The following is a 27132-nucleotide window of genomic DNA, read 5'->3' as shown; positions in this document are numbered from 1 at the left end:
CTCACCTGAAACTTCCGAGGAGAAGCCGATCCCTCCCTCCCGGCCGGGCGGGGCGGCGGGGCCTGCGCTGGGGACGGCCGGCCGGCGCCGGGGACCCGAGGGGACGCTTGGGCCCGGACAGCATGTGACACTGCCCAGGTGGGTGCCCTCCTCCCCCGCAGCCGCGGGCTCCGGGCGGGCGGCTGTCGAGCCCCGGCGGAGGGCAGGGAGGGGCGGGAAGCCCCGGAATCTAGGCCTTCACCTTGGGACCAGCCCCCCGTCGGGTCCCGGGGGCGCAGGCTCGGGAAAGGGGGGGCTGGGCACACAGGCAGAGGTCGGGGTGTGGGGCCCGAGCACCTTGGTCTGGAAGAGGAGCGAAGCTGCAGGAAAGGCTCCTGCCTGGAAGCATTCGCTTCCGGCCTGCTCCCCGCCTTGGAAATGGGCACCCTGCCCCTAGATGTTCCGCGGGGCCGGTAATCGGGGCTCTTTCTTCAAAGTGCAGGCCCTGGGGAAAGCTCACCCCGATAATGAGGAGTAACTGAGACTCCCTTTGTGGACGTACTCCCTCCCTGGAGGTGTTTTGTTGTCTGTTTTTTTCTTAACCAGGCCTGGGCCTTCCTTGCCTTATCTTCCCGTGGGTTCCCAGACTGCGTTTGTCTGAGCACACAGCTCTTCCCTGTTCGCCAAGGTGCTTTAACCTGTAAACACCGGCCCCTGCCCGGCCCTCCACCCTGTTTCCTTGCCTATTCGAGGGCTTCCAGAGCTTCGCGTGGATCACAACATTGCATTCAGAACTTGGGGAAGTGGGAAGAGAGCTGTTCAGGGATGGCGTGGGGGCGGGGGTGCTAGAACACCCTTCTGAGCTCCAGTACGGAGCATCATTCATGGCCTCCCTCCAGCAAGACTGTCCTGAGAGAGCCCATCCCGGTGCCACTTGATTCTCGGATCTCAGCCCCTGCCCTCCTTCCTGGATCTGGGATTTCTAAGACAGATTTACCCTCCTGTCTGCGGAGGAGTGAACTCTGGCCGGGACTCTTGTCAGATTGAGGGGGAAGGGTGTGTCCAACAGGCAAGGGAGGGAGGGTGACTTTCTTTTCTAGCTTCTTCCCCCATTGGCTCCCCCACTGCAGTCCTGGGTCTTGCATCCTTGGCTACTCCAGAAATGCCAGCTCTTGGCTAAACAGCTCACGATGTGGCCTCTTGTTCAGACTTCCTGATTTATCTACACCTGGGCCCTGGCAAAATGGGGGTCATTTGTTAACCAATCTGTGGGCCTGAAACTGGAGCTGTGTCCATTGAGGGGGTCCTTGAGGGGCTGGGGAGGGGAAAGGATGTGGGTGTCAATTCTGAGTGAGACTTTCTGGCAGGAGGCATATATGTCATTGTCCTGGTGGGGAAGAGAAGTCAGGAGGTGGGGGAAGGAATCCCTCTTATCAAAAGGATACAGTGATTCTAAATATAGCCAAGAATCTTTGTAGATGAGGGTTCCCTGGAGTGTGTGGCTGCCCACAACGCGGTCTGTCTGGGGTTGCCTGTGGCCACGTTAAGCACAGTGTCTGTGGAATAGACAGGAACATGTCATTCATGGTGTCTGGAGTGGTCAGTCACCATGTGGTGTGGACAAGAACAGGATCCGTGTTACTCGAGTGTCACTCAAGTGGTGTAGACCCAAACAGATAATTTACAACATCTGGTGTAGACAGGGGTGAGTCACTCACCATGTCTGTGGAGTGAACAGGAGCTGATCACCTGTAGTGTCTACAAGGTGGACCAGAACAAGGTGACCATCAGTGTCTATGTTAAGGACACAGACAGGTCACTCACACTCACATCGGTATGGATGGCACCAGGGCCACAGGTGGGCTTGTGGGGTCTATTTCAGCATTGCCACGGATGGTGGTCTGTGTAACCTTATCGGGGCTACAAGGTGATGGATGATGTGATGGTTTCAGACATTAGGGAATAGATAGAGGTGTTTATTACAGTTTTCACTTGAACGATGGGGCTTTCTTAAAATGGGTAGAACGCAGGTCTTAGCACTTAGTGGTCCAGAAAGCTACTCTTATCTTGATGTCTATGTAGCATTGAGGGCAATAATGTCATATAGTGAACAAAGGCACCCATCTATGTGGTAATCTTATTTTTGAAATCAAAATGAGAACATATCTTTTGATTTGCCTCAAATAGAATATAGGCAACACAGTGTAAATGCAGAAGTATTGATTAATCTCAAGAGTATTTCAGTGATTTGTGGTATGTCAGAATATTTGAAACTGACACTGCTAGAAAATCCAGGAAGCCTGTTCCTCAAAAGTATACATGGCACTTGACATTGGATTGAAGAAGAAGCAGCGTGATGGGGGTGGGGTGTGAGGAGGAGGAATATCTATGAAATACACATTCGTGTCTGGTGACTTGAAATGGACAAGAGCTAAGGTATTGGGGGCTCTGAGGGGGGTGTTGAGTTCTGTCACACACTGTGTCAGTGGGGGGACGTGGAGCTTTGTCTTGAAGTCACATGTGAACAGGGGCAGCAGATGCAAAAACGACCCTGGTCTGGAGGAAAGCCAGATCACCATGGTGCCGTGTTCTGTCTTTGCCTGTGCTCAGGTAAAAATGCTTATTCACCCCCAGTGCAGAAGGTGATGAGGAGGTGACTCTAACATGATAGGAAGTGCAAAAAAAATCTTTCTCCTGATTCTTTTATGTGAGTAAAGCCATGTTTTACAGATTTCCTTGAGCTTTGTCACATTCTAGACTTGTAATGCGTGATTGTCATAGGATTCTAGGACAGGACCACGTGTAGGGACATGGGGGCTGAGTCAGTGACCACCAGTATTTCCAAAGGAGTAAAGATAATGTTAGAAACAGTGTCAGTGGGGTTGCCGGGGACAGACATGCCTTGTGTCACTAGAGTGGAACCGAAGATGTCCATGCAGCGCATGCTGTCTGTAGATATAACCCGCATATAGCAGAAATACCCTTATGTACTTAGAGGCTGCTTGTTTTGAGGACATGACAGTGTGTGTGAGTGTAGGGCTGGGACAGTATGCATGCTGGTGAAGGGAAGCTACAGGTCTAATCACAAGGTCTCCGTAGGAAAGTGGGAGCCAAGTTTCAGAAAGTGTTTACGATGAGTAAGTATATTATTTCACGTGTGGTTTGCAGAACAGGGTCACGTCACAACAGTATCATCTGTAATGATTACAGTGTTTTGTACTTAGGACTGGATGTAGGGGGCAAATCACACACTGTGTCAATTAACTGGGAAAGGATGTAAAAGTCCTTCTACAGAGTAGGCTTGTGTTAGACACAGCCCTTTACCCCATAGAGATGGTATCTGTGTCTGTGAGGTGACCAGAAGCTTGTCGTATACTACAGCTGCAGGGTGGCTAGGGACATGCCTGTTTGGTGATGTCAGGCTCTCCTGCATAGAACCTGCAGGGGTGGTTTAGTGTGTGTGTGTGTATGCTTATGCAAGTGTGTACACACGTGCAATATCTCAGCAAAACAGCAGGCATTTGGGGCAGTGGGTTTCTGCTTTAAGCCTAGACCAGACAGGTGGTCCATGTGCAGCTGTGAGTTCTATGAGCCCCCAGGGTCTTCTCTAGACTAGTGACCAGCCAGCTTTCTTCTGGTTGCTGAACTTCTGGTTGATCATGGTAGACTGAAGTCAGGAGATCCTGGTGTGAGTTCACCTCTATATTTGCATAGGAAACTTCAGCAAATGTCTAGGTTATCCGAACTGGGTTTCCTCATCTGTAAATTAGGGTAAATTTTCTATGTGTCTCTAAAAGTCCTTCCAGCTCATAAATCCTGTATTTCTCTCTTACGATCTCTCTGTCTCTCTCTCTCTCTCTCCCACAATACTTACAATCCCAGACATTTGTTACCATCAGTGTTAACAATGCTCTTCTAAAATCTTTTACATTGTCTTATTTTAATCTTCATTAGAAGTCCTTGGAAAGTAAGTACATTATCCGCTTTCTAAAGATAAGAAGATGAATGTTCAAATAAACTACGTGATTTCTGCAATTGTGTTAAAATTATCAAGATACAAAAAAAAACAGAACTAAAAGTTGGACACTTTTAACTCTGCGTTCTTCTTCCTTCATTCATCCATGCAGTGAGTCTGTGGAGGGCCAGCTAAGCTTCAGGCAGAGGGGACTGGGCAGTTAATATGGCAGTGTTTGAGCTCTCATGAAGTTCATGGTTTAACCTAGAAAGTAGATGCTAAATGTGTAACTGCAAGTGTAAGAGTGTGAGAAGTAAAGGGTTCTCTGGGCGGGAGAATAGGAGTCCAGGTAGAGGAGCAGCACATGTGCAGGCCTACAGGTAACAGAGGGAGGTGAGCTGAAGGGACTGAAAACTGACAGGTGCTGACAGGTGATGAGGCTGCTGGAGAGGAAGGCAGAGGCCAGGTTGTGGAGGGCGTACGACCCGTAGTGGGTATTTGGGTTTCATCCCGGTGGCAGTTGGAGACTACTCAAGAATTTTAACTAGAAGTGGGGCTTTTAAGGATCACTCAGGTGCTGGGGAGAGAATGCCTTGGACATAGGGCGGGAGAAGCTGTGTGGAGGCCAGCGGCCAGCTGTGCCCCAGGTGCAGTGGCCTGGGTATGAGAGGGCAGCAGCATGGACCGGGCTCTACCGTGGAGATGGAGAAGGTGGACAGACGTGAGGGAGATTTAGGAGGTGGGGTCCATAGGACTTGGTGACTGATTAGATATGGTGAACGTGGGCCAGGAGGGAAATCAGAATTTTATTCTGTAATGGAAAAATATTTACTGAGCACTTAGTATGGACCAGGTATTGTGCGAGGTATAGACAACTGAGCGAGACAGATATTCTTGATCTTATGAAGCTTAACACCTGTTGTCTGAGGCAGATGATAAATCAAAACACACACATAGCTATATAATTATAATTGTATAAACGCTATAAAGGAGAAGTAAAGTGAACTCTAGTTGAAGAGTGCTACGAAGAGGAGCACAGCAACCCAGTTAGAGGATTGGGGAGCACTTCAGGGATTACATCAGGAAAATGTAGTCTCACAAACAACAAGAAGGGATATTTCTCATGTCAAATTAGCATCCACTGTAGTGTCAAATGCTGGCAAGAACCACCAAAATAAGCATCCACAGAGTCTTGTTTGGAGTTAACAAGTTGAAGGTTGTGGGGGAGGGGAACAGAGTGGTGCTATTGAAGCTTGGTGGGAGGTAGGCGAGATGTGAGGATATGAAGACAGCAGGTGTGAAGAACTCCATTTACACATTGGATAGAAGAGAAAGACATGAACATGCTTAAATTCTGGTGGGATGGGCCCAACAGAGAAGGTGAAGGCATGAGAGAACGAGATACTCTGTAGCATCAGGTCCTGAAGAAGGCAGGCGAAAGAAAATGGTGCTTAGAGAGGAGGGATGCTCTTGTCCTGTCAGAGGGGAAGGATGGATGCAGTGAAATGTGGGTCACTCTGAATTGCAAGAAACTAAAGCAATTCCTCTCCATTGGTTTATAAATTCTTTGCAAAGTGGAAAGTAGAGGTGGGAAGGTCAAAATCGTGGGCAGTAATGAGAAGAGTTCACACAGCTGGTGGAGAGGAGGGGAGAGTAAGCTAGTGAGGGGTACACAGTTTGATGGGCCTGGTGGAAGTGGGTACCCATCGTGTCTACTGCGGTTCTCATCTAGTAAGTCTATCATTCCGCTTTGCAACAGCTGCCTCTATAATTGAAAAACAATTGTTTTGTTAATTTGCTACAGGCTCTGCTAGACACTGTGGAAAATAAGATGAGTGAAATCCAGACCCTCTATAAAGGAGATTACACGATGCTGTAGCATCTCAGACACTGGCTGTAATGGCCAGACCTGTTTTAATCCCCTCAACAGCTTAGGTGGAGGATGATCCCCCTCCAGATCTGCTTCTCTGGGCGATTAGACCTAGGGTGTGTCACTCACAGTGTCGGGGAGTTACACGGGACTGAGTCACTCTCAGTGTCCAGAGAGGAGACAGGGAGACACTATGACATAATACAATCTAGAGGGTAATGACCACTGGTAACGCTGGGTGCTCTTTGACAACGGTCTTGTGCTCTCATTTGTTTATCATCTGTCTCCCCCACAAGACTGCAGGCTCCATGAGCACAGAGTCTTTTTATGCCTCGTTTGCTACTGAATGTCCCACACGTGAAAGGGTGACCTAGTAAATATTTATTAAATGAACAAATCAATGAGAAGTTGTATAGAGGCTGTTGCTTATTTTGTGAAGTACTTTTTGTCTCAGAGGATGACAGTAAATGGAACCAAAGAAATATCCCACGCTTGCTCCTTATGGTCTGTCCTTCTGATAAAGAAAAGCAGGAGAGGGGATAGAAACTTTGTCTCTTATTCCTCTTTAGGGTTCAGCCCTGATGGAGGCCGGGGAGCCCCAACCCGGAGCTTCGACTCCCATCCCTGCCGGAGCGGAATGCACTGTTATCCCGGCCCCTCCCGTGAGAAGCAGCCAGACCCCTGCCTTGGAGCCTGAAGCTGAAGAGGGTGAGGACCCATCCTACCAGTGCGCAGGGGGACACACACTCTTGGAGACCCGGCAGAGGCATGTGAGGGATGTGAGTGACAGTGCAGCTGAGAGCATGACCTCTTTCCCCAACGAGGCCTCTGCTGATGCGGATTCCAACCAGGAAAACCTGATAGCTGAGGCCTGTGACACTGCGGAGCACCAGGAGGCGGGGCCCCAGAGCCTGGCAGGCACACGGGCAAGGACGCCAGCTGCCCTGGAGCTCCGGGCCTGCCCCGACCAGGGCGAATATCTAGGCACGGCCTCAGTATCCAGTGAACTGGGTAGCATGGAGGTGGAATTTAGACCAGAAGTCACTTCTTTGATGTTAGAAATTGGACAAGCAGAAGAGGAGGAGGAAACGTCCCCAGACACCTCTGCCCAGACTGGATGTGGGCCCTCCTGTGAAGAGCACCCTGCAGAGACCAACCAGCCACAGGACTCGGAACGTGGACCTGCCAGGCAGGAAAGTCCAGGGGGGGACGCGCCCATATGTCTCCAGGAGGCCGAGGAGCTGGAGGAACAGGGACAAGAGGAAGAGGGACCTCAGGGGGAGGGACCCCGCGGGGAGGATGTTTGTTCTGATGGGCTGTCAGGGGAGCAGGAGCAGATGGGAGAGCGGGTTATCAGTGCAGAGGAGGAACAGAGACAGGAACAGCAGCAGGTTCAAGATGATGTGATGCTTGCAGAACAAGGAGAAAGTGAGGGCCACAGTGGGGAATTGGGAGGTCTGAGTTTTGGTGAGGGGGACCGGAGGACTCAGGCCCACGGGCATCTAGAACAAGGGGAGCAGAAGAGCGGGGAGTTGACGGGGCCCGAGGAGAGTAAGGTGGATGCCCAGTACGAGGAGAATCAAAGCTTAGCGGGGAAATCAGTGAAAGTAACTGGAAAGCAAGAGGATCGGGATCTACAGGGGAAAGTGGTGCCAGTAGAGGGGCAGGAAGAGGAGGTGGGGTCAAGCCAGGAGAAGCCGCGGAGTGGGGATGGGAACAGCCCAGCAGGAGGCGGAGAAGAGAGGTGTACAGAAGGAGGAGGGGAGCGTGACGGTCCTGCCACACTGCCTCTGGTGGCCCCTGAGGTCTCTTCTCCCCGGGACTTGCTCCCAGATGCCTGTTATCCCACAACCAGGATGCCCGGGACTCAGACAGAGCCTAGGGCTGAGGAACTGTCCCATGGAGCTCTGACTCCTACACAGGAGCCCATAGGACGGCCCCTCCAGCCCACTTCTTTACCTCGTTCCTTTCCTGCCGAGGAGTCGCCCCACCAAGACACAGCCCAGTCCAACCAGCAAGAGGGCTCTGAGCCGGGGAAGGAGACCGTACCCAGCCGGGGGACTGAGGGGGTCCCTGCCAGTGCGTCTGCGCCTCCTCCAAGGACACCACCGTCAGCCCCTCCCAGGCCTCCTGAGGCCTCCCTCGGCATGACTGCCTCACCATCCGCCAGCCCCCCGGTTGTCTTTCCCGGGAGGGAGCCCTCTGTGGCCGCACGTTCTCCAGAAACCTCCAGAGCCCCTCGACCGACCGACAGCCCATCTCTTTGTGGGGCTTCTGAGAGCCCCCCAGCTGCCCTCCACGGCTTCCCCTCGGCAGGCTGGGCCAGCCCGCAGGGTCTTCCAGGCCACCGCACAGGGACAATCCAACATCTGAGGAGCAACTCCTTCCCGGGCTCTCACGGGACAGAGCCCACTCCGGACCTGGCGGGACTATCACTTTCCTTCTCCCACTCAGAGCTGCCCCAGAGGCCCCCCAAACCTGCCATCTATGGCTCTGTGATCCCAAGAAGGAGCAGGAAGAGCGGAAGGGACGGCACCATCATCCCGGAATCCTCACGTTCACTCCCCAGTCCAGGGCAGGACTCTCAAGAACTCACATCAAATCCAGCAAGGCCCGGCGGCCCCCACAGCAGTCAGCCGTGGGGCTCGGCGCATCACGCAGCCTTTGCCCCGGGGTCTCCTGCCTGTGGCTCGTCCCCACCCCCCGTCTCCGTAGATACGCGGATCCATGAACCTCCGCCCCCACCTCCCCCAGAGAAGAGGTGCGTCCACTCCTCTACGGTGGAGAGAGATGGCCACGTCCCTGCCACGGTCCCCACGCTGAAGCGGTACAGCCATCCTCCGCCACTGGCCCTCGGTTCGGGGCTACATGGCCCCCCCAAAGGCCCACCGCCCCAAGTTCCTGACCCCCTTGTGGCAAGGCAGCACCGCCCTCTGCCCTCCACCCCGGACTCCTCCCACCATACTCAGACCTCTTTCTCTCCCAGGCAGAGATACAACAAGCCATTACCCCCCACTCCCGATTCCCCCCAGCCCCACCATCCTCCTGTTTCCTCTTCGAGTAACTCGAGGATCTACAAGCCTCTCCCCCCAGTCCCTATCATGGATCCTCCTGCGGAACCACCCCCGTTACCCCCAAAGTCCAGGGGGAGGAGCAGAAGCACTCAGGGAGGACTCATGAACCCGGGGGGTCAAGCCAGGACCAGGCCAGTTTGTCAAGAGTGGACGGTGTCTGCACCCCATGTTGCGGGACGCGTCTCCTGGCCTCCAGCCACGGGCAGGGCGGCAGACTCCTTGGCTTCCACCGGTAGGAGTAAGAGTGAAGTGCCCCCCGGTATGGCCTTCAGTAACATGACAGCCTTTCTAAGTCCCTCTTCCCCAACCACCCCCTGGACTCTGGAGGCCCAGGGGCCCACCTCTGAACCAGGGCTCTCAGAAGAGTCTGAAGTCACTGCCAGAGGATCTTTGAGAAGAACAGCCCCTGAGGAAGGAGCCAATGGCCTGAGGAGGTTGGATCTAGGCCAAGCAAGGCAGCCAGAAAAACACAGCCATCCCCATCTGGAGAAGGCGTCCAGCTGGCCCCACAGACGGGACCCAGGGAGACCAGCGGAGGGCAGCAGTGGACAGGTGGTGGTCCTTAGAGAGGAGTCGAGTAAGCAAAAGGACTGGCACCGGCAGGGCCTGCGCAGACCCTCCATCCTACCCGAGGGCCCTTCAGGTGAGTGAGGAGCAAGGACCACAGTGATGCTTGTGTCAGACCAAGCTCTCTCCGCTCTTCCCTCCCCACCCATCTTCTGTCCCCAAGGCTCCTGCTGGTCCCCCTGCTGGCTTCACTCAGCCACATACCCAACCCCAACACAGAGGAAAGTCCTTGAGAGCCTCTCTGAGTTCACAATGATCCTCTTTCTTCTCATTCCCCTCCATCCCCTTCCATCACCCAACCACGGTGTGCTTTTATTGTGTATCTCTTTTTCCCAAGGTTGTTCTGAACCTCACCGCCCCCCACCCCACCTGCCACTACTTTCCAGTTACAAACACCTACTTGATGTCCTTCCAGTAGAAGAGAAGGCATCTTCTACTTGTCCAGTTCACATTCTGACATGAGGTGTGGGGGCAGACCTGGTACTGGTGTTTTCAAATGCTTTAGACTTTAGCACTTCCCTCTCTCACAGATTCCCAGTTGAGCCCTTTTACCTACCTCACCCCGCCAGATGCCTACACCTCCCACCCTAGGTCTTACGTTCTTTGACTCTCTGAATGCCCCCTCTGAGATCTCAGTTATTTCACCCATTTCCCTTTTCAGACACAAGAGGTCCAGCCATAGAAAAATCCCCTGGCCTTTCAGATGCCATTGTTTTTCGGTGAGTCACCCTCTCTCCTAATGGATACAGTTGTACTCTTTTTTCTTAGGATACTGAGATTTTCATTAGTCGACAAAGATTCTGGGAGCCTGTCTTTTCTAGGGGTAGGGAGGGAAAGAGACAGACACCAGGATTCCAGGGTAGGAGATCTGTCTACCTGGTTCTGTCATCTGAGTCCCTTTGTTCTCCCATCCCCCAGGCCCTTTGTCCATGAGCTAAACCCCTCGTAAAAGTTCACCAAGACATCCAAAAAAGCTTCGAACTACCCAAAATTGGATCAGGCTATAACTTGCCTCTCCAGGGGCTTTGGCCCTGACGGTTCAGTGGTTAGAGACTTTCTTATCTATAGTCACCTGGGGCTTCTCCGTGTCTGATGGCCAGCAAGCACCACGGAGCCCTTCTTTACTCCACAGGGAGAAAAAGCCAAAGGAGGTGATGGGAGGCTTTTCAAGACGGTGCTCCAAGCTCATCAACTCCTGTGAGTACCTTGAAACAGGACTGTGGACCCTCACGGCTGGTCTGCCCAAGGCTGGAGAGGGGTCCGTGGCTATCAGCAGTGGGGCGGTGATATCTGTAAGGAGAGAGGGATGCTGAGAGAGCCAGAAGCAGCTCGGTGGCTTCTGTGTCTGTGCCTCAAATCCCCTTCTCCCTAATTCTCCCTCTCCCACGCTTCTTCACCCCTGTAGCTCAGCTGCTTTACCAGGAGTACAGTGATGTGTTTCTGAACAAGGAGATTCAGAGCCAGCAGCGGCTAGACAACCTGACAGAGCCACCAGGGCCCGCCTCCCCCCGGCAGCCCCGAAAGACCCTGGTGTCCTCGGAGTCCTACCTGCGTCGCCTCTCCATGGCCTCCAGCGGCTCGCTCTGGCAGGAAATCCCCGTGGTGCGCAACAGCACCGTGCTGCTCTCCATGACCCACCAGGACCAGAAACTCCAGGAGGTACCCAGCAGGGCTGGCCGGGGCAGGGGCAGGGGCTGCAGGAGGGAGGGCAGAGTCTCACCTGCCCTCGTCCTCATCTCCTGCTCACCACCACCACCGCCACCACCACCACGCACGGGCTGGCCCTACGCTCACCACACACACGTGCACAACATGACAACGGGTCATCCCCATCGAGTTGCTTTCTAAATGTCACCACTGTTCCTCCGCTCTACCTCCTCATGCCGTCGGCCATGTACTCCTCCCTGTTATTGGTTTGAGCTCATACAAAGGGACCGTGCCCCTGAATTTCCTGGGAGGAGTGTGGAGTGAATCTAGTTAGTCTAGCTTCAGGCTAGACTAAAATTTCCCTCTTCAACCAGGGTTTCAGTCTACGCTAAAGTGTTCCTCCTCAACCAAGGTGCATGCAGGGGCTCTTTGTTGGGTCCCGTGAAGAGTGTCCCTTGCAGCTGTCCTGTGGTTCATTGGTCTCATAGAGGCTTTTTGTTTGTTTGTTTTTGTTTTGTTTTTTTAGATTTTTATTTGTTTATTTTTGGCTGTGGTGGGTCTTTGTTGCTGTGTGTGAGCTTTCTCTAGTTGTGGCGAGCAGGGGCTACTCTTCATTGCAGTGCGCGGCCTTCTCATTGAGGTGGCTTTTCTTGTTGCGAAGCACTGTCTCCAGGCACGTGAGCTTCAGTAGTTGCAGCGTGTGGGCTCAGTAGTTATGGCTCATGGGCTCTAGAGCACAGGCTCAGTTGCTGTGATGCACAGGCTTAGTTGCTCCGCGGCATGTGGACTTTTCCCAGACCAGGGCGCAAACCCATGTACCCTACATTAGCAGGTGGGTTCTTAACCACTGTACCACCAGGGAAGTCCTCATAGAGACATTTGAATGACCATCAGTCTCTGCTTGGTCCTTACTTCCAATAGCAAGACTATAGTAAAGACTGTTGGTCTGATGTTATTAAATTACTACCATTAATATGTTTTACATGAAGAGCTTATCTTAATAATCAATCTAAAATATGGGTCCAAACCTTTCTTCCTGGGAAGACAATGTGGCACAATGGAAAGCATTATGGAACAATGTTTAAGTATTTAGGTTCTGGCTTAAATGACCTGGATGTGAAGCCCACTTTAATATTTGCTAGCTATTTAACTTTGGCCAAACTCCTTGATCTTTCTAAATTTCTGTTTCCTCATTTGTAAAACTGGGTTGCAAAGAATTACAGGGAGAATCAAAAAAAGATAAGTTCCTGTTCCTAGCAGCACTATTTATAATAGACAAGACGTGGAGGCAACGTAAATGTCCATCAACACATGAATGGCTAAAGAAGATGTGGTACGTGTATACAAATAGACTCACAGACATAGAAAACAAAGTCATGGTTACTGAGAGAGGGGATGAACTAGGAGCTTGGGATTAACAGATACATACTACTATCTATAAAATAGATAAACAAGGACCTACTGTATAGCACAGGGAACTGTATTCAATATCTTATAATAACCTATAATGGAAAAGAATCTGTAGAAGGATATACATATATGTGTATGTGTACATATATGTATATATGTGTATATGTACATGCATGTATGTATACATGTATAACTGAATCACCCTCTTGTACACTTGAAACATTGTAAATCAACTATACTTCAATTAAAAAATACTTTAAAAAAGAGAAGTTCCTAGTAGATAGTAATCAATCAAAAAATGTTTACCGCTTTTTTTTACTGAAATATAGTTGATTTACAGTATTATATTAGTTTCAGATGTACAACATAGTGGTTCAATATTTTTATATGAGTTTTTATTTAAAGTCATTATCAAAGAATGCCTATACTTCCTTGTGCTGTACAATATATCCTTGTTGCTTATTTATTTTATACACAGCAGTTTGTACCTCTTAATCCCACATCCCTATCTTGCCCCTCCCCTCCCCTCTGTCCCTGCTGGTGATCTTAGTTTGTTCTCATATCTGCGAGTCTGTTTCTGTTTAGTTATATACATTTGTTTGTTTTATTTTTAGATTCCACATATGAGTGATAACATGGAATATTTGTTTTTCTCTTTCTGACTTATTTCACTAAGCATAATACTCTCTAGCTCCATCCATGTTATTGGAAATGGCATAATTTCATTGTTTTTTATGGCCAAGTAATATTCTATTGTGTATTTATACCACATCTTCTTCATCCATTCATCTGTTGATGGACCCTTAGTTTGCTTCAGTATCTTGCCTCTTATAAATAATGCTGGTATAAACATTGGGATGCATGAATCTTTTCAAATTAGTGTTTTCATTTTCTTGATATATACCCAGGGGTGGAATTCCTGAATCATATGGTATTTCTATTTTTAGCTTTTTGCGGAACCACTATACTGTTTTCCATAGTGGCTACACCAATTTACAATCCCACCAACAGTGCACTAGGGTTCTGTTTTCTTTCTCCACATCCTTTCAACATTTGTTATTTGTCCTTTTGATGATAGTCATTTTGACAGGTGTGAGGTGATATCTTATAGTTTTGATTTCCATTTCTCTCATGATTAGCAAAGTTGAGCATTTTTTTCATATGCCTGTTTGCTCTGTGTAGCTCTTCTTTGGAAAAATGTCTATTCAGGTCTTCCATCCATTTTTTAATCAGGTTGTTTGTGTTTTTGATGTTGGGTTTTATGAGCTGTTTATGTACTTTGGCTATTAAACCATTATCGGTCATATCATTTGCAATAGGTTGTCTTTTTGTTTGTCAGTGATTTCCTTTGCTGTGCAAAAGCTTTTAAGTTTAATTAGGTCCCATTTGTTTATTTTTGCTTTTATTTATGTTGCCTTAGGAGACAGATCTTAAAAAATGCTGCTACAATTTATGTCAAGAGTGTTCTGCCTATGTTTTTGAGGAGTTTTATGGTTTCTGGTCTTATATTTAGGCATTTAATGCATTTTGAATTGATACTTAATGCAATCCCTGTCAAAATACCCATTACATTTTTCACAGAACTAGAACAAATAACCCTAAAATTTATACAGAACCACAAATGACCTCAAATTGTAAAGGAATCTTGAGAAAAAAGAACAAAGCTGGAAGTATCATGCTCCCTGATTTCAGACTATACTACAAAGTTACAGTAATCAAAACAGTATTGTACTGGCACAAAAACAGGCACATAGATCAATGTAACAGAGTAGAGAGGCCAGAAATAAACCCACACACTTATGGTCCATTAATCTGTGATAAAGGAGGAAAGAATATACAATGGAGAAAAGATAGTCTCTTCATAAGTGGTGCTGGGAAAACTGGACAGCTACATGTAAAATTATGAGATTAGAACATTTCCTAACACTATATACAAAACATTTACTACTTTAATTTCAAATCAGGCTGACCTGGGTTTGAATTCTGGATTCACCATTTACTAGCTCTGTAACCTTAAACAAGGTATATAACTTCGCTAAATCTCAGTTTCCTCATCTAAAAACCAACGATAATAATGTGTAATTTTCAGGGTTGCTGTGCAATTTAAAGAAAAGAACACATACTTAGCTTTTAGCATGGTGTCTGGTACATAGTTTGAAACATATTAGTGCCATACTCTCTCCCTTTCAGAAGTGGGAAGGAGTAAAATTTTGGCCAGAAGAACTTATGGATAAACAGTGCTTTTACCAAGCCAAACAGGTATACATTTTTTTAGGTTTTTTTGAAGCTCAGACTTGGGGACCTTGTGCTGACCTCAACTTTTAAAGCATATGGAAGATATTGAGAAAATCACTCATCTGCCTGTATGTCTGAACCAAACAATGGGCAGATGATATAAACCCTAGCTCTCTTTCAGCAACTCTAAAATTCAAGGAAGTCCACCAGGGCTTCTGGGCCAGCCCTGGTCTCATGTTTCTGAGGAAAAAAAAAAAACCTCTATGCTTATACACATATGTTCTTTTCCTGAATTAGCACTTCTGGGACAAAAGTACTTTCACTGACTCTGTTTCTTTTGATTGTCACAACCTCTTTGTGAGGAGGGGGTCACAAACACAGACAAGAGAACTGAGGTTCAGAGAGTTTTGATGAGCCACCCAAAGTCACATAGTCAGCGAATGTTAGAGCCAGGACACAAATGAACCTTCAGGGTCCTGGTTCAGTGTTGTCTGTGAGTGTCCTCCAGCCATGTCATTAGTTATCCACGTCATCACCAAGGTGTGTGTGTGTTCTTTCTCTTTCCTGTCCATGCATCTGTCTTGAAGCTGCATGCTTGGATGAAGAGTATGACCAGGCCAGCTAGAGAACAGGGCTGTGAGTCACTGTGCCTCCTGCTGAAACTTTCCAATAATTGGGCTATTTCCATTAAACCACAATTGCACCATTTCCTTCTCAAATATCCTGCTTCCTTCCATTGCTCCTCAAACCTCAGATTACCTTCATCCCCTGAATGTGCTCCTCTCCCAAAGTTCTCTAGTTCAGTAAGGAACTCTATCATTCACCCAGTTACCAAACTCAAAAACTGAGGCATTAGCTGTGACTCTTCCTGTTCTTTCTTTCTTTCTTTTTTTTTAAGAACTTTTATTGAGATATAGTTGACATACAATAAACTGTATATATTTAAAGTGTACAATTTCATTTTTTTTTCTTATTAGTAATGTATATATGGCAATCTCAATCTCCCAATTCATCCCACCCCAACCCACCCCCCTGTCCCCCCAGCTTTCCCCACTTGGTGTCCATATGTTTGTTCTCTGCATCTGTGTCTCTATTTCTGCCTTGCAAACCAGTTGATTTGTACCATTTTTCTATATTCCGCATATATGTGTTAATATATGATATTTGTTTTTCTGACTCACTTCACTCTGTATGACAGTCTCTAGGTCTTTCCGTGTCTCTACAAATGTCCCAATTTCGTTCCTTTTTACAGCTGAGTAATGTTCCATTGAATATATGTACCACATCTTTTTTATCTATTCATCTGTTGATGGACATTTAGGTTGCTTCCATGACCTGGCTATTGTAAATAGTGCTGCAGTGAACATTGGAGTGCATGTGTCTTTTTGAACTATGGTTTTCTCTGGGTATATACCCAGTAGTGGGATTGCTGGGTCATATGGTAACTCTGTTTTTAGTTTTGCAAGGAACCTCCATACTGTTCTCCATAATAGCTGTATCAATTTACATTCCCACCAACAGTGCAGGAGGGTTCCCTTTTCTTTACACCCTCTCCAGTGTTTACTGTTTGTAGATTTTCTGCTGATGCCCATTCTAACTGGTGTGAGGTGATACTTCATTGTAGTTTTGATTTGCATTTCTCTAATAATTAGTGATGTTGAGCAGCTTTTCATGTGCCTCTTCCTGTTCTCTCAGCCCCTATTTCCAGCAAATAATGAAGCCCTTCCAAATCTCCCTCCTATATAATTATGAAATGGGCTTACCTCTCCCCATCTTCATGGCTATTTAGATTTCATCTGTCCTCTGAAATTACCATGATGGTTTCCTAACATGTCTCTCTTGCCCCTTCTAATCTTTTCTCCATACTGTGCTCAGAAATATCTTTATGAAACCAAATTAGATCAAGTTAGTCCCCACATAAAGCCTCTTTTCATTTCCCCATTGTCTTACGGCTAAGCTATTTTACTTTCTTTACATAATCCTCCAGACCTCCTCTCTGTTTGCTTCTCCAGCTTCATCTCCTGCTGCTACTTTGGTACACTTAGTTCCAAGGGTACTCAATTTATCTGAGTTTCTTGAAAGCATCTTTTTCTCTTCCACCTTTGGGGGTTTGCACATCTTTTTCGCTCAGCTGCAAAGGTTCTTTCTCTCTCCTCCCTGATATCAGGTGGGGTTCTGGTATTGACTGAGCTCTGAAAGGGTCTGTCTTGTTAACTGCTCTACCTCTAAAATATTACACAGTGGCTGACATATGCCAGGGATTCCATAAATGTTTTTAATTAGTCTTCCTCGTCCCTAACCTCATAGGCCAAATTTGAGCTGATTGTGTCAGAGGCCTCCTACCTGCGCAGTCTACATATAGCTGTGGACCATTTCCAGCATTCAGAGCAACTCCGGGCCACCCTTTCCAACCAGGAGCATCAATGGCTCTTCTCTCGTTTACAGGATGTGCGTGACGTCAGCACCATGTGAGCTTCCCCCTCCTCCCAAATACTGCTCACTCAGCCTCACTGTCTTCAATCTGTAAACCTCCCATTTGCTTTTCCGTTTTTCAGAACCTTCTCATTGCTCCCTCCATGATTCCCAGTGGCTATGGGGGGAGAGAGAGCAAAGAAAGGAAAAAATGTACGGGCAGATGGGAACATTAATGGATAAATGAATGAAAAATGCTTCCTGAGTTGAGGTTTTGGGTGTGCTGTGGGCATGCACAGCATTGGAGATGAGATGGGAAACATCTGAAGATCAGAAAACCAGATCAGGATGAAAAGAAGAACAAGAAATGCGATATTAGGACCAGAAAGTTAAATCAGGGGCGAACTAATGGCAGCCTTGGAGAGAACTCTAGTGCATGGCAAGGGGCACAGAACTGAGGACAGTCAATAGAAGTTATTGACTAATGGAGAGAAGTTACAAGCTCAAGCTGTAGCAGGGGTTAGCCCACTCCTCACTTGAGACCCACAAGTCTCATGAGACTTGTTTTAATTCTGTACAGGTTCCTTTCAGACCTGGAAGAGAACTTTGAGAGCAACATCTTCACCTTCCAAGTGTGTGATGTGGTCCTGAACCATGCCCCCAACTTCCGCCGGGTCTACCTGCCTTATGTCACCAACCAGACCTACCAGGAACGCACCTTCCAAAGCCTGCTGTGAGACCTGATCCCCATTCAGTCCCCACGTGGGCCCTGCAGTGACCTTGCACCAGACCCCCAATACCCAGCCCAGGGTGCTACCCCGAGAGCACACGTTCTTGTGTCTGCTCTGTGATCTCAAGCCCCATCCGTCTTCCAGACCAGACACCCTCAGCCATCACATCTGGGACTCCTGTGCATCGGATCCCACCGTTCTTTCCCAACAGGAAAGAACATTCCACTGATCCCCAACTCCCCATGCCTCCACTGTGTCCCTCAATACTCCCCAGTCCCTCCTCACCTGAGGCTCCTGCCCCCACAGGAATAGCAACAGCAGTTTCCGAGAGGTCTTGGAGAAGCTGGAGAGCGACCCCATCTGCCAGCGCCTTTCCCTCAAGTCCTTTCTGATCCTGCCCTTCCAGCGCATCACCCGTCTCAAACTGCTGCTCCAGGTAGTACAGTTGCCACCCCAGCCCTTGCCCCTTCATCCAAAGACTCTCCGTTCTTCCGCCACTCTCCACACCACCGCCCCCACCCTCCTGTCTCAGAAATGTTTGCCCCGACAGCGTTGTTCCCCAACTTCTCGTTCACCCACCCTCAATCACCTCTTCCTGTCTGCCCACCCCTTCTTCCCATCGGGCTCCCACCTGCGGTTTGTTCTATAGAACATCCTGAAGAGATCACAACCTGGTTCCTCAGAGGAAGCAGAGGCCACGAAGGCACACCACGCCCTGGAGAAGGTAGGCAGCCCCACCCCTACGTGGACCCCCTGATCGTCCTTCACAGAGAACTCTTCCCCTGCCCTGGCCCATGACTCCAGAAGGCACAGGCCCCTGGGAATGGGATTGCTCAGCTATCTCACTGCACCCACCAAACCTCCAAGCAGTCACACCCCACAGCCTCAAGGACACTCCATGCCAAGGGACTGTGCTCTCCTACCACCATCCCCAGATTAAATCTTACTTTCACGCAGCCCAAGAAGTACACCATAGTCCTGGAACTTCAGCGTCTTGCTGTCTTTGCTCAATTCCAGGCTGGTGGGAAGACTAAAGCTATCACAACCAGTTTCCAGATTTCTTGCAGGGGACGCAAGGCCAGAGCCTCTAACAGAGTTCTCTTCCTCTCTCCTCGCCCTGCTGAACACCCAGCTGATCCGAGACTGCAATAACAACGTGCAGAGAATGCGACGCACGGAGGAGCTGATCTACCTGAGCCAGAAGATTGAGTTTGAGTGCAAAGTAAGTTAGTCCCTTGGGTCCCCACCCAGCCTGAAAGCAAATCTTACAGGTCACCTTCTAACACAGAAACATCTCGCTCATAGTATCCCTGTCTCTAAGCTCATTTCTGCACACCTCCTATTCTGCTCTATTTCTGGGACACCCAAGTGCCTACTTCAGTCTCCGTGATATATTGTTAAGTGACAAAGGGAAGATGCAGCACTATGTGTATTATAGTAGTCTTGGTGAAACAGTAGGATAAAAATCTGTATATGCGTTTGCTTGTGTATACATAAACTCTGGAAAGATACATAAGAAATAAAGGACAGTGGTTACCTGAAGGGGAGAGAGTGCCTTTGGAAACTCGGCAGATGAGAGAGAACTTATCAATGTAAGCTTTATAAAGATGTATTTTTGGTACTTGAATTATTCAATATTTTATCACATCTCCGTCTAGTCTAACTAAAGCAATATAACATTGAATCCAAATACGGAGCCAAAATCTCTCATCCAAATACAAATTTAAAATAGACATTCCACATTCAAATTTCAGCTCAGAACAGATACCATCCTTACCTCCCAAGAAGAGAGGGAAAATCCCTTATCTACATAGTAATCATTGTCCAATACCCTTATCATTACCCAAACTCCAGCTCTAGGTAGACCCCACTCAGTTCTCTTTATTCTCATTCTCACATCTGATTCTGACTGCTCCTCTCATGTCTCTGGTTATAATCAAAGAAAGGACAGATGTGAGAACCACCCTCAACTTTTAACTTCTAAGAGACACATCATCCTGTTCTCTGCTTTGTTTGTTCACATGCCCCAGTGGGGTTCTCCCATCTCTTCTTCAGTTCCGGCTTCTAGGGCCGAGCTTTCTCTCTCCTGGGCTGGACCGTAGGCACCTTCCATTTGCCTGAGCTGAGGGCATGGGAGCCACGCAGCAGCAGACATTGGTACTTAGTTCCAAGAGAAACAGAGTTTACGTGGATGGGTTATGAGCAAGAAGGAAGCTGTGAGAGGGATGATTGTCAGGGGTGGGACTTATGGGGAAGAGGCGTGGTGAGGGGGGCAGGCCTGGGAGAAAGCCTCCTGCTGGTCCTGTCTGTAACATTGTCTTCTTTCTCTCGCCTGCCCTGTAGATATTCCCACTCATTTCACAGTCACGCTGGCTGGTGAAGAGCGGGGAGCTGACAGCCCTGGAGTTCAGCATCTCCCCAGGGCTGCGGAGGAAGCTGAACACACGCCCAGTGCACCTGCATCTCTTCAATGACTGTCTGCTGCTGTCTCGACCCCGAGAGTCAGTGACAGGACCGGGAGGCCAGAGCACAAGGGGGAGATGGGATGAGGCAGGAGGGACAGAGAAGGGACAGAGAAGGGTCATGTTCCTCTAGAGGAACCCTTCTCAGTGGCTCCCCCCATGAAGTCTAGTCATAGCCTAGAGAAGAGGAAAAAGGCCCAAAGCAAAAAAGAGGATCCCACTGAATTATATCCCGAGATCGCTGGAGAACCTGTACCTTGTTATAGGCACAGGGCAAAATGCAGCAAAGTAGCCCATCACATATTCAGATCCGTCTATTTGTGCTTTCTTTGGGCTGGGCTCAGCCTACTAGCCTAGAGATACTTCACCAGTTCCAGATTCTCACTCTTTCGTCCTGAGGGCCTCAGAAACTTTATATTAGCTGTTTCTTCAGCTCTTTAAAGTGGTAAAGCATCTCTTACATTGGATATGTGGTTTGCCAAGCCATTGACAAACCTCTCCCAGGAGCAAGTTGACACCATCTTATGGTTTTATGTAGATGCTAAGGACAGGGATTCTGAGCTGTACAGATATGAGGGTGGATGAAGCATGACAACTCCGGAGTCAGGCTGAAAAGCCTTGTATCTTGCAGGGGCAGCCGATTCCTCGTATTTGATCACGCTCCCTTCTCCTCCGTCCGAGGGGAAAAGTGTGAAATGAAGCTGCATGGACCTCACAAAAACCTCTTTCGACTCTTCCTGCGGCACAACGCACAGGGCTCCCAGGCCGAGTTCCTCTTCCGCACAGAGACTCAGTGAGATGGGGCTGGGCAGGGGAGCTGGAGGGAAGGAAGGGAGGACAGCCTGGCAAGGAAGTGGGACCAGGGCAGAAAATGTGTCCAGAAAACAGCCACCGCACTATTTAGTCCATTCTGGACCAGAGAGCACCCGTAGAGAATCCTAAACCCAAACTCCTAGAACTAATAGATGACCTACAAGGGACTGGGGGTGGGAGAGGGTGTAAAGTCTCTGTCACTATCTATTATGCTAAGAAGGACAAAGGCTGTGTAATTGGATTACCGACATCCACAATTGAAAGTGTAGAAGCCAGAAATTCCTCAGTGCCCAAGGCTGGCAGGCATATGTGTGAATTAGACATGAAAAAGAGGCACTGGGGTGTGCCTTTAGCTTTCTTTGCTCCCACATTCCAACCCAGTCCTCTATTGAACAGAAATCCACGTGTTGAGAATTTTGATTTGCTTATCTTTTTAATAATAATAATAAAATACATTCACACATACATGTAACGTGAAAAGTATTGAAAAATAATACCTAGGACTTCCCTGGTGGTCCAGTGGTTAAGACACCACGCTCCCAATGCAGGGGGCCCATGTTTGATCCCTGGTCAGGGAACTAGATTCCACATGCCGCAACTAAGACCCCACATACCGCAACTAAAGAACCCGCATGCCACAGCTAAGGTAAATAAACAGCAAACAAACGAACATTTAAAATAATAATCATACTTACAAAATCTGGTACACAGTGCCTACCATAATGAACAGTTGTAGCTATTACTGCTGTTACAAAAGGTATAAGAAACATCCTCTCTAAGATGTTTGACATGATCCCTAATGGTCTGAGGATCCTCCTATTGTAGACCCTGCAGTTTTGCCCCATTGGAGGACCCTTCAGGGTAGGATCCATAATGCCTGTCCTCACTATGAGGGGCCGGTACAGGTGCACAGTATCACCCAAGTCAAGTAATCAGGTGCAGACGCACGTTCTTTGCCTAGTGCTTTGCTGAAACAGTAATAGTGTCAGCTCTCAATGACCCCAGCATGTTTGGAAGCAGAGGCTAAGATAATACAAAGACCTTCAGGTAATTACAAAATTAGGCTTGGATTCTATTACATGACCAAAACAATAGTAGGCATATCTCCCTGATCTAATTATGATTACAGAATAAATTTCATCTCTGATATTTGATTGAAGAAAGGTGGGCAGAAGTGTCAAGAAGAACACAGAGTGATAGAGGGAACCTCAGCTGAGCTGAACATCTTGCTTAGTACACTTCCCAAAATGGAAAAGCTGCATGTGCATCACTGACAGTTGACTTTATGCCCCTCCTTGAAAGATACGCGGCGTCATTAAGAGGATACGTTTGGAAAGAGAAGGGGAAAGATAAAGGGTGACAAGACACATGAACATGTAGTTCACGATCCTGTCAAATTTCCATCCAAGTGGAGCCCCATTGACTTTTGTCCTGGATGTCATTGAACTAGACAGCTTTTTGAACTAGACAAGTCTTTGCCACGGTCCTTTCCCTACCTCCTCATCAGCCCTGCCCTATACCCCCCAAAGCTGCAGTTGAAGCAGTGACCCTGCTTTGTTTTCTCAGAAGTGAAAAGCTTCGCTGGATCTCAGCCTTGTCCATGCCAAGAGAGGAGTTGGACCTTCTGGAGTGTTATGGTGAGCGAAGGTCTACGAGAAAGAGAAAAATGGTGGGGTCAGAAGTCTCCTTTAGATGCAGGAGTTTAGCAGGCTGGGTAGTAACTCTGGGCGGCTTCCATTTATTGCTTTTGTCCACAATTTCAGAGTGGAGGGCTGGTCACTGGAACTTAAACACCTGAGATGCATCTGCTTAAAACTGCTCCTCACCATGGCAGTGCCTCCCCCGCACCCCATACACTCCTTGCCTTGGGCAATAGTTTGCTCTTTTTAAATATTTGTCCCTTTAGATCCATCCTGCTATTCTTTTGCCTAGATTTTACTGACTTGAAGGTCTTGGGGAAACAGGGAGAAAGTCCATCTGGAGTGGGGGTTGGGGAAGATAGTAACACAGTAGGTTTGTCCTGACCACACCCCCTCCTGTACAGGATGACCTGAGACACTGCCTCTACCCCAGGCTTCCAGACACCCGCAGGCAGCTACGGGCACACACGTTAGGAAGTGTCTGCATTCGTGCTAAGTCTGGACTTCTCGGTCTCATAAATGCCCCACAGTTGTGCTCCAGCAAGGATTCTCTAATTCGTATCCGGAGAAGAACTGAATTCAAAGGAACACTGAGCCTTTAGTGCCTCAAAAGAACAAACAAATACAAGGAACTTTGGAAAAGGAAGTAGGAGAACCAGGCTGTAAACAGAGTTCTGTTCAGGGTACAATCCATCTGCTGGGCTTCAGTTCCCCAGTAGGTAAGGAAGGCAAGATAATTCTTCCTCCTTCACTGTGATCTTGTGAATGGCAGGTTTGGATGAGCTTTGGAAATACAAGTCCAGATACCAATGCAGTGTTCTGTTTATTTCCTAAGAGAACCAGTGCAGTGCGGTAAAGCAGCAAGAGCCATAAACCCATGTAACATAGAAGGCTGTGGGTCAGGCATACTCTGGGGCTTCTTATTTGGAGCTTCAAAACTATGGACATTTCCCCTAGTTCACAAAGATATAGAAATACAAGAATTCCAGAATTTCCTTGAGTCATGTCGATCAACTCAGTCATTTATAGATGAGGAAACTGAAGTTAAAGGGCGTACAGTGCCTTACTTAGATCATACCTGGAATCGCACTGGATAAGTCTCTTCTAGTCCCACATCGTATACCATGACGAGAATGAAGAATGAGTCACAGACTCAGAGTTTACAATGTAGCTGGAGAGGCAGAACACAAACACGAAACAATTAGGTAAAAGAGAAATGGTTTGTCACAGACAATTTTAAAGGAGTTTGGAATCCACTGAGGACTGAAGAATCAGGGGAGGTTTCAGCAGGAAGATGGGTCTTTAGCAGAATCTCAATTATTTGTAATAATGAGTCACTAACATGTGGTCACAACCTATTTCTCAATTCATCTTCACTAGAGAAATAGAATTTTTGATTCATTTCAGTTCTGGCATTTCTATTTCCTTATTATCCATTTTGTTCCCTGGTAGAAGCTGAAGGCTTTTCCAATTGTCTTTCTTGTGTGCAACTTTCAACAGCCCAAACTTTTTCTCTCCTGAGTCCTCCCAAGCTCCCCCTGTAATTCCTTCCTCATGTTCTAGTCCCCTGCCTTTCCTAACCTCTCTCATGCTCTTCTCTTCCAAAGACTCCCCACAAGTACAGTGCCTTCGTGCCTACAAGCCCCGAGAGAATGACGAGTTGGCGCTAGAGAAGGCAGATGTGGTGATGGTGACTCAGCAAAGCAGCGATGGTAAGAGGGAGAACCCACGAGGAGCAGGCTGGGTACTGAGGGTGGGATACTGTGGGTGGATGTCTTCATTTCCTAGGGCTGCTTTAACTAAGTACCACAAGTTGGGTGGCTTAAAACAAGAGAAATGCATTCTCTCAAGGTTCTGGAGGCTAGAAGTCCAAAATCAAAGTGTTGGCAGGGCGGTGCTCCATCTGAAGACTCCAGGGGAAGGTCCTTCCTTGCTTCTTCCAGCTTCTGGTGAACCCAAGTGTTCCTTGGCTTGTGGCAGCATCACTCCAAGCTCTGTCTCTTCCTTCTGTGTGTGTGTGTGTTTGTGTCCAATTTCCCTCTTTTTATAAAGATACCAATTATATTGGATTAATGACACACTTTACTCAAGTATGACCTCATCTTAACTCTACTAATAACATCTGCAACAACCCTATTCCCAAACTAGACCACATTGTGAGTTACTTGGGCTTAGAACTTCAGCATATATTTGGGCGGAATACAATTCAATCCATAATAGTGGAGAAGGTTCAGAGGTAGGCAGCTGTGGACTGTGCCAGACCTACAGCAGCCAGAGTGAGCACACGGGGAGGCTGGAGGCTCTCCCATGCCGGGGGATCTCCAGTCCCTTTAACCTTACGATTCAGAAAAGTTTCTGGGAAGGAGGTCCCGGGGAAATTATTGTGAGTCTTTTCCAGGTAATTCTTCTTCCCACGTACCCTGTGCCCGTAGGCTGGCTGGAGGGCGTGAGACTCTCCGATTGGGAGCAAGGCTGGTTCCCTATACAACAAGTGGAGTTCATTTCCAACCCAGAGGTCCGAGCACGGAACCTGAAGGAAGCCCACCGAGTCAAGACTGCCAAACTACAGCTGGTGGAACAGCAGACCTAGTTCGTTCTGGGAGGAATCCCCTGAACTTAAGAACAAGATGTTCCCGGACAGGGCTGGCCCCAGAACCCAGCAACAGAGGCCTTCTGTGCATCAGAACTAGACCTTCTGAAACCCAAGGACCACACCAAGCTGCCAGTTGCTAGTCCCAGGCCTCCTTTTTTGTGTGTGCTTTGTGCTTGGTGGGGGAATTTTGAGGGACTTTGCACTGGACTCTGGAAACCTTTTCTCATAGAAAAAGGGATGAATGGGGCCTAAGCCAAGGAACTTTACTTCTACTACCCTGCAGTACTTAAACGTTCTCTGCTTCCGGAGTACAAATTCCAGGGACCAGAGTTTCCATCACGGCCGTGCGTTAAAGAGAATCTGACCTCAGCCCACTGGAGAGAGATGTTTAAAGGGGGTGAACACATCATTTGGGAGAGTCAACCTGGTGACCTTTTGAGGTATCTTCCAACCCTAGAGATATCCCATAATTATCGGGGCAAGGTCAGTGCCTGCACCTCTGGGATCTATCGGTGGCTATGTGAGGGTGATACTCTCTCACTCTAATAAATTTGGCACTTCTCCGAGTGTTTTCTCTCCAGACTTCTGAGCACTGGACAAGGTTCAAAACATGGAATCCCATGAGGATTAAGGCTGTTTGATGTAGGTGGTGCCTAGGCTGAGAGTTTGGGCAGTTTTTCTGTTTGTTATGGCCTCAGAGATTGTGTAAGGAATGCAAATGAGTTGATAGGTGATAAAAACCCCATTCAAACCTTCTCTTTTACTGAACCCACAAGCTAAGGTCTAAGCTAGTTTTGGTGGATTTGGAAACCCTACTCAGACCATTCATGATTTTATATTTTGACTTGAGTTGCTGTGAAGGTATCATCACCACTGTTTCATCCTGTTTGTGAGAAGCAGCGTGGTGTAGAATCCTAGAATCCTAGATTCTAGGAAAGAGTCCGAGAATCCAAGTCACGAGACCTAAACGCCAGTTACCGCATGGCCACAATGCAGCTTGTCCACATCTCAGTTTCCTTAGATGTAAAATGCAGGATCGAACCAAGTAGCCTCCAGACTCTACAATATATGATTCTCTATCTCCCTTCAGACTGCCTTCCTCAGTTGAAGAGCATCAGCCTTTACTTTTTTTTTTCTCATATCGAGCCCTCATATAGCAGAGGTACAGTCATCTTTTAAGTGGGTTCATTGTGGTTCTTCCCTGGACATTCTACCACTCTGCTTTATCTTTAGGGAGCCTCAAAAGTAGAATTGCATTGCAGCTTTGTACAAAGGTAAGAATAGTACTATACATTTTGTCCTCTACCCAATTAACCATGATACGACGTGATAGTATCACTTCTGTTAACACATTTTGTTTTCAGTCCATCCTCAAATGTAAGTTAACTTGCTTAATCTTTAGAAAAGTTATCATTTATAGTAATTAAGTTTGGGTTAATATTAATTTATCCTAAACAGGCTGACACTGCTAGAAAAATCTAAAATAGGGATGAATTTAGAGAAGTTCCATTGAGATTTTTCACTCTTTTCATAAAGCTAGCTTTTTATTATTAACATGTGAGATATTAATATGTATGTATTATATGTAAATCAACAACTGATTCTTCTTAATAGCAATAACAGTAGTTATAATCCAAATCACACCAGTATTTGAACTGACCGTATGGCTCAAATAGAGCTATTTCCAACCTTACATTTTCCAGGCAAACTCTCCCTTACTTTCCCAGAGAGGTAAAATATCAAC

At 47.7% G+C, this 27132-nt stretch overlaps 1 protein-coding gene across 1 annotated transcript; it reads left to right on the top strand.

The window, feature by feature from the left end:
• On the top strand, positions 1 to 25992 carry ARHGEF5 (Rho guanine nucleotide exchange factor 5). Its single transcript, XM_057732737.1, has 15 exons — positions 1 to 138; positions 6374 to 9521; positions 10107 to 10164; positions 10578 to 10642; positions 10851 to 11104; positions 17045 to 17205; positions 17730 to 17882; positions 18187 to 18316; positions 18530 to 18604; positions 19013 to 19102; positions 20224 to 20381; positions 20974 to 21135; positions 22722 to 22792; positions 24403 to 24507; positions 25228 to 25992. The coding sequence occupies exons 2-15, from the start codon at positions 6386 to 6388 to the stop codon at positions 25383 to 25385; spliced, it is 4776 nt and encodes a 1591-aa protein (XP_057588720.1). The 5' UTR covers positions 1 to 138; positions 6374 to 6385; the 3' UTR covers positions 25386 to 25992.
• The last annotated feature ends 1140 nt before the right edge of the window (positions 25993 to 27132 follow it).

The sequence above is a fragment of the Hippopotamus amphibius genome, chromosome 4, assembly GCF_030028045.1.
Source record: "Hippopotamus amphibius kiboko isolate mHipAmp2 chromosome 4, mHipAmp2.hap2, whole genome shotgun sequence".
Lineage (NCBI taxonomy): Eukaryota > Metazoa > Chordata > Mammalia > Artiodactyla > Hippopotamidae > Hippopotamus > Hippopotamus amphibius.
The sequence above is the reverse complement of the archived record's forward strand: the minus strand, read 5'-3'. Positions and strand labels throughout refer to the sequence as shown.

What these genes read in the sequence shown, in the direction of transcription:
- ARHGEF5 (XM_057732737.1), top strand. Translation starts at nt 6,386, where the DNA reads ATGGAGGCCGGGGAGCCCCAACCCGGAGCTTCGACTCCCATCCCTGCC. An exon ending in CCTACCCGAGGGCCCTTCAG is followed by an intron (nt 9,522 to 10,106) that starts GTGAGTGAGGAG and finishes TTCCCTTTTCAG; the next exon opens with ACACAAGAGGTCCAGCCATA. An exon ending in GACTCAGCAAAGCAGCGATG is followed by an intron (nt 24,508 to 25,227) that starts GTAAGAGGGAGA and finishes CTGTGCCCGTAG; the next exon opens with GCTGGCTGGAGGGCGTGAGA.